At 38.7% G+C, this 7,500-nt stretch overlaps 2 protein-coding genes across 4 annotated transcripts in view; one reads left to right on the top strand and one right to left on the bottom strand.

Annotated features, from left to right (window-relative positions):
* The window catches only part of LOC144957817 (pyruvate dehydrogenase (acetyl-transferring) kinase, mitochondrial-like), an 82,651-nt gene that overhangs the window by 254 nt on the left and 74,897 nt on the right, over positions 1-7,500 (top strand). The window contains exon 1 of one of the 3 annotated variants that reach the window (XM_078889268.1): positions 1-82. This exon is cut by the window's left edge and continues 185 nt beyond it. The exons of the other annotated variants lie outside the window; for them this stretch is intronic. The gene's annotated coding sequence lies outside the window, so the exon portion shown is untranslated. The remainder of the gene's footprint in view (positions 83-7,500) is intronic. 3 annotated transcript variants of the gene reach the window in all.
* LOC144957670 (uncharacterized) lies at positions 2,326-3,601 on the bottom strand. Its single transcript, XM_078889015.1, has 2 exons — positions 3,389-3,601; positions 2,326-2,785 (listed from the first exon to the last, which is right to left on the bottom strand). The coding sequence occupies exon 2, from the start codon at positions 2,779-2,781 to the stop codon at positions 2,326-2,328; it is 456 nt and encodes a 151-aa protein (XP_078745141.1). The 5' UTR covers positions 2,782-2,785; positions 3,389-3,601.

Here is a 7,500-nt window from a genome sequence, read left to right as displayed (position 1 = left end):
AATTTTACTTCAGTGATTTCAGCGGAGTATTTTAAAACATAGATATGAATGAATGGTCAGCTGTTGTTTTACCTTTACGCAGGTGTGTTGTATTGTATTTGTATAGGAATAGTTACTCGAGTTGGCTGTCGCTGTATGTTATTATTATTATTATTATTATTATTATTATTATTATTAGTAGTAGTAGTAGTAGTAGTAGTAGTAGTAGTAGTAGTAGGGGAGACCGGGGTGAAAAGTCCCAAAATCTGTATTTGGCCATCTAATTCAACAAATATGAGCTCTTGCAAGTTGATGTTGCTCCACACACAACATACAGGTCTCTTTTGTATGCATGCAGAGTTATTTCAGTACACTGTGCACAGGGACTTAGTTACAGGCTAAAGTTTATAAAAATTTGAAGTGGGACTTTTCCCCCCAGGCCGGGGTGAAATGTCCCACCTCCCGGGGTAAAAAGTCCCAACCCAGTGAAATCTAATTTAGCCAAGAAAATTATGATCAAGAAGTAAGATGTTATCAATTTGTTCATAATGACAATGACAACATTTTTTGTCATTAAAACCTGGTAATGATTTGTATGTAAGTTTCATCGATCATTATTCTCCTGTTTAATCAGGTTTCACTTCTCCATCCATGAAAAACTTCTTTTTTTTTTTGAAAAACCTCTTCGTCTGAAACATTTTATTAACAAAAGGGAATACATGACATTGAAATCAAGTGTAATAGCAATTTAAAAAATTAAAAATGTACATTACAGGGAATGTTGGAACTTTGAAAAGAATATCAAAGAAAGACATTCGATAAGGCTCAGCTGGGCTAGTCTATTGAGCATATTTCACAATATCATCTTTAAACACGTGTCCACTCTTCGTTCTTTGGGTACCGATCACATCAGATTTGCACAGCTTTGTAATAATTTGCTTTTTGTGGACAGACCAGATCTCCTCATTGGAGAAATTAATAAATTTGTTCTTTACTTTTTCACTTCGTTTGAGGAATTCAATTTCGAAGTCCCCGTCCTCATCCATAGCACTTTTCACGATCCCTGTGTAGAATACATTGCCCTTCTTTCCTTCGCATCTAAAGAACACAAAGTCTTCCAGCTTGAGGAGGGACAGGTCCTGTTCTTCCATAGAGGAGGAAAGGAGGAGGCCTCGTTCAGGTCTTCTTCTTCCTGAACCTCAACGTCGTCCTCTTCGTTCAATTTGTCTGCTTTTTCCAGAATTGAATCAAGGGCACAGTTAGCCTCATCATCACTCTCAGAGTCATATTGCAGCCGTTTTCTCTTTGAAGCCACTTCTGTTTCGACAACCAAAGACTGTTGATAGTTGCCTGGTCGCTTCTCTGGGGTCAAAGTCAAAATAGTTGACTTAACTGTTTTCCGTTGTTTTTTTTCCTCTGGGCGAGCTGTTGCTTTGGGGAAGGGACGAATTTCTTTCGGCGATACAAAACCTTTGCTGATAGATTTTTCAGCTTCGGTTGTTGCAGTTCCAGTGCTCATTGATGGCTGGTTTAGGGTCGCAGGCGCAGGTTGTGGTCGATCTGTTGAAAATGTTGGTAAGAACTTGTCGTCAGAGAAAATGTTCCTATCTGTGGGAAAAATCCCGGTTGCACGAAAGCCAGCTGTGATATTTGCTGGGGTGAAAGCCTTTGGGAATGCATAAGATATAATTTGAGGCACAGTGTGGATGGACATCTGTTTGCCAGTATTTTGTGGATCCTTGCACCACCTGTCGACAGCGTAGTCGTAGAAGGTCTGAAATGGCCCGTAGACAGAAACATCCAGGGGCTGCATCTGATGCGAGCAATGTGGCGGAAATGAGAGCAGGGTGATGTTGTTTTCCTTACAAAAAGCAATAACATTCTCACCACAATGCGAAGCATGGTTGTCAAGAATCAACAGCACTGGATGCGCAGCTGATGGTTTAGCGTGTTTCTGAAAGTGCTGCAGAAAACGCAAGAAGTTCTCGGATGTCATCCACCCTGAAGCTTTGGGGTGAGAGTCGCAAAGGGATCCTGGTGGGGCAGTTGTTGACCAGTGTTCTTGTACATTTACTCGTGGAAAAATAAGGTATGGAGGCATGCTGTTGCCAAGGGCATTCACTGCCCCACAGAGTGTGACCGTACATCCCTTTTCCTGAGAGACCACAGACCCGACACGTTTTTCTCCTTTCCTCGCCAGCTGTCGTTTGGGCTTCTGAACCGTGGAGCATCCTGTCTCGTCGATATTCCAGATACACTGTGGTGCAAACTTATACACTGCCATTACATGTTCTAGATTGTCAAAGAATGTATTCACATTGGTCTTGTTGAACGCTTGCATTCTGTTTAATGATGTCGCTTCGGGTTTCGCAAACTGAGACTGTCTTTGTTGCGTGTTCTGAATCCATAGAGCCAGTCCTCTCCTGCAGCCCTATTGGCAGTCCATGATTCTGGGACTGGAATTTGATTCTTAACAGCCACCTCATAGGCTAATCCTCGAAGGTCTTCCAGCGTGAGTCCATAATAGATGGAGGAGGCTTCCAGAACATACTGGAGAATGATCTGCTCTTGGTCATCTGTGAAGATGCGCTTCTTCTCTGAGCCATAGCCGAAGCTGCCACTGTTGATGCTACCTTCAGCCCTGTGTAGTTTGACATAGCGTTGCAGCGTCTTATAGTTGATATCAAACTCATCTGCTGCTTTTCGGGAAGACATTCCCCCAAGCACGGCCGCCACAGCTGATGCCATCGTGTCTTTCGTGAAGGAGCCCCTCGTGGTTGTTCGGACGTAGTTCCTTGGCATAGTTCTGGGGAAATAAACAAAATGTGTGAGTTTACCATTACAAATTATCATCATCACTACTCCCTATCATAAAAATGGAAGAATGGAAGCCATGAAACTTCACAGTTATGATTATTTTATTACTTTTAAAAAATCTTTAAAAACATATCTTTTTAGATTATTTTTAGAGTAAAAGTCCCCTTGTCTTTTGGTACAAGTGTTTATGAATGAGTGTATGAATGAGCGCCTAGAGCCTCTTGGGATAGGCGCAGATAGAAATCATATTTATTATTATTATTTATTATTATTATTATTATTATTATTATTATTATTATTATTATTATTATTATTATTATTATTATTATTATTATTATTATTATTATTATTTTATATGTTTATATAGACATCCTCAGGTGTTGCAGCAGCCCGGGGTGAAAAGTCCCAGTGGGACTTTTTCCCCCAACACTGGGACTTTTCACCCCGATAGGGGGTTGGCCTGATTTGCAGCCAACTGTGCCAATATGAATACCAGCATTAGTGTAAAACATGTCAGAGTTATGCAAAAATGGCCATAGAGTCACATCACAAATGCATACATTAATTGAATCAAAAATAAAAGAATACTCACAAATTCTGATGAGGGTAGATTTTCACTTTTTGCTTCAGATGAACAGGTGGTGGTAGCTATCTTTCAAAGATGGAGAGGGAAAGAACGCTTGTTATTGCCAAATAGGCCAACAACTAAATATACCAGATTTTTCAAAACAGAAAGGCCAAAAAATTATATCTAAGGGCCAAAACCTCCTTGGGACTTTTCACCCCTGGGACTTTTCACCCCAGTCTCCCCTAGTAGTAGTAGTAGTAGTAGTAGTAGTAGAGTGGTAGTAGTTGTAGTATTAATATTTTCATCATCATCGTCAACATCATCATCACCCACTACAACTACAACCACCATATCCACTTCATCATCACTACCGCTACCACTACTCCTACCACAACCACCTCAACATCATCACTACTAATACTACACAACCACAACCGCCACATCATCATCACAACCAATGCTAAACAAACACACACTCTCATTACTACTACTACTACTACTACTACTACTACTACTACTACTACTACTACTACTACTACTACTACTACTACTACTACTCTCCCACTACTACAACCGCCACCACCACATCGTCACCACCGCCACATCATCATTTTCTCTAAAACTACTACTACAAACACCACTACCACAACCTCATCATTCCTGCTGCTACTACAACCACCAACAGCAAATCATGATCACCACAACTACTACAACCATCATCACCACAATCACTACAACCATCACCACCACATCATCATCACCACAACTACTACAACCATCATCACCACAATCACTACAACCATCACCACCACATCATCATCACCACAACTACTATAACCATCATCACCACAAGCACTACAACCATCACCACCACATCATCATCACCACAACTACTATAACCATCATCACCACAATCACTACAACCATCACCACCACATCATCATCACCACAACTACTACAACCATCACCACCACATCATCATCACCACAACTACTACAACCACAGCCACTTGAGATTTCGTGAGATTTGGGATGGCATTGGACATTCTGTTTACCTATCGTACAGTTCTAAATAGATCAGATTTTCTCTCATGAAACGGGCACGATCTATATTCCCTTTCCATGTACTCGAGGTCATTGGTCACATTGCACTGTGTGCCCACATAGTGAAAACTGTTCACAGCTTTTGAAATACCTAACATCACGATTTGTCATTTTGTTCAGAATGACACATGAGTACCGTATGTTTACAATTTTCATAAACAAAGCAGCTTGTTAACATTTCTGAAGAAACATCCAATCGTTGGATAGCAACAAATTGTGTGATTGATGACTTGGTTTGACGAAAACATGAATATAGCTCACTCCCATTCTGCTGAACGTTGTTTGGAATTCATGTGAGCACAATTTTAAGTTGGCGTCTCTTGCTTGCAGGCTCTTTGGAGTGTTCAGTTCTTACCACAGACTACTAGATTCTCTATGGTTCTTACCTCAGCTCTCTGGTATTTGTGTTTGTGTTAGCCTTGCTTGGTGTCTTGAGATAAGAGAAAATCGGTCAGAGGAGATTCACATGAAAATAATATAATTACAGATGATTTAATAAATAAAAATTGGGCTTATATTGAGAGCAATATCCTCTAAAACTGTCATCTGCATTTTTTGCCAAATTGGGACCTAAAATTTGCCAAACTTTGCCCCAAAAAAATCCCAAAATTTGCCAAGAAATTTGCCAAAAAGACCAAAATTTGCCAAAAAATTTGCCAAGGAGAACTAAGCATTTCAGTAAAAATTAACACACGATAAAGAAAAAATAAATATAAAAGACAATTTATTACATTTAAGGAGGCTACCTTATGAATAGCGTTGTTACAAAGATTTTAAAGGATCATTATCCGTAGAAAGTAGCTTCCCTTGGTTTGGGCCCAGGCAAAGCTGCAACATTTCTCAAGTTTCGCACTTTTTTTTTCGTTATTTTGTTTTCGCTTCTTTTTTTTTCTCAAAATTTGTCACGCGATTTGCCAATTTTCCCTAAATTTGCCATGATTTGCCAATTTTGGGAAATTTGCCAAAATTTGCGGATCGCCCTGATATTTGCGGCCGCAAATTGCCATTTGCGGCCGCAAAAAATGCAGATGACAGCTAAAAGTGCTCAAATCGCTTTTGTAAAGGGTCCCTGACAAACAGCTACGCGTAACATGTAGAACGAGACACTGCGCCTGTTAGGCGATATTACATTTTTTTTCAAAGACAACATCCGCGTTTATGAGTAATTCTCACTAATCAAGGTCTGAAACTGGAATACTACGGATTTTTGGTAATAGTCGACACGTCTGCATTCACAATGGCGTCATTCTGCCAAGTCTGTATAATCGATTATTCATAATATTCTCACAGGTGCCGCCATATCAATGTAACGAACGGATTTAATATCTATCTACACGAATCCATCCTGATTTGCGCGTCAACAGCTGCGCAGCCTCAACAGGGCCGCCAGATAGCCCGAGTTCGTTGTTGCCAATTTCGACATCAAAAGTGGCCAAATTATAGAACCTCATGTGGCCAAACACAACTAACATTCTGGCCCCCTATATATAACAACTCATCGGCTTTAATGAACAAAAAAAATTCGACCAAACGAGAAGAAAACTCTTTTTTTTTAATGAAATTTTTTCTATTAAAAATTCAATAATAAAGGCCACTCCATCATTATATGTGGCCAATTTTGGCCACGTACATGGCTATCTGGCAGCTCTGATTCTGGGGATGAGAAATGAAATGATGTCCTGACCTGCCATGAATACAATAAATGATTCAAAAATATTATTGTGGGGGTCCCGATAGCTCAGTTGGTAATAATGATGATGATGATGATGATGATGGTAATAATAATAATAATAATAATAATAATAATAATAATAATAATAATAATAATAATAATAATAATAATAATAATAATGATACTAATAATAATAAATAATTTGTATAGCGCACAAATTCCATGAATTCATGCTCTAAGGCGCTTTACAATAAAACACGAACTCACAAGGGGAACATAAAATACAAAAATCTGCATTGAAAGCTAAATTAAATTTGAAGAACATTAAAACTAAATAAAGTAAATGCTATTTTAAACAGATCAGTCTTTAAATTGGACTTGAAAGAGTTAAAAGTTTGAGAGTTTCTGGTTGTGGGAAGACAGGGAATTCCAGATATTTGGAACTGCTTGCATTAGAGAAAAATCTGTTGGAAAATTTTGTTCGTGATCGTGTAGACTTTCTACTATCGAGTTGAATGGAGATGAAGAATCGAAGATTTCTTGATGGTATATTGACGTTTAAGAGAGATTTGATATAGTCAGGAGCTTGTCCATAGTTTTAGGTGATGGCATTTGTGTAGGTGATGATAATGATAATAATAATGATGATAATAATGGTGATGATGATGATGATGATAATGATGATGATGATAATGATAATAATAATGATGATGATGATGATAATCGCGCAACATCAATATTAGATATTTCGCTTGACCGTACAAAATTGAGGTACCTAATCAAATGAAGTAGGAAATGACTGCTGGTAATTTGATACTGTTGGTACCCTATCTATTACTATTACGAATGATGTTTCTTGTTTCAATGTCACTACAAACTGATTTACATATTACATATATGCATAAATTACATGCATACATTACGATATTATCGTATCATCTTCGGTCTTAGCTACTCAGCAATTTCTGGACGAGTTGTCATTCGAACCCAGCGTGATACCGGCGTGGTTCCGAAGAAATCAGATCTTCATCATTCATGGAGTGTGAGCCACTGGACAAAATTTTGTTGACAAGATTTCAAGGTCATTTTACTTGCCGGTGTAGCACGCCAGAATGACTCTATCGCCAAAAAGACTCTAGAGTTAAATTGGCGTACGCGAGACAGACTCTAGAGTGTGCCCCGCGTACGCCAATTTAACTCTAGAGTCTTTTTTTGGTAGAGTCATTCTCGCGTGGTACACCGAAACTACCGTGTCAGCACTAGATTTTTAAAAAATTGTTTGGAAATACTGTGAATTCATCTCTTACTTTGTGATGCTGTTGTTTTGTCCTTTTTTTCGAATTTAAAAAAAAACATATTTT

This window comes from Berghia stephanieae, chromosome 12, assembly GCF_034508935.2.
Source record: "Berghia stephanieae isolate SIO BIC M18660-M18661 chromosome 12, UCSD_Bste_1.3, whole genome shotgun sequence".
NCBI classification, from domain to species: Eukaryota; Metazoa; Mollusca; class Gastropoda; order Nudibranchia; family Aeolidiidae; genus Berghia; species Berghia stephanieae.
The sequence above is the reverse complement of the archived record's forward strand: the minus strand, read 5'-3'. Positions and strand labels throughout refer to the sequence as shown.

What these genes read in the sequence shown, in the direction of transcription:
- LOC144957670 (XM_078889015.1), bottom strand. Translation starts at nt 2,781, where the DNA reads ATGCCAAGGAACTACGTCCGAACAACCACGAGGGGCTCCTTCACGAAA.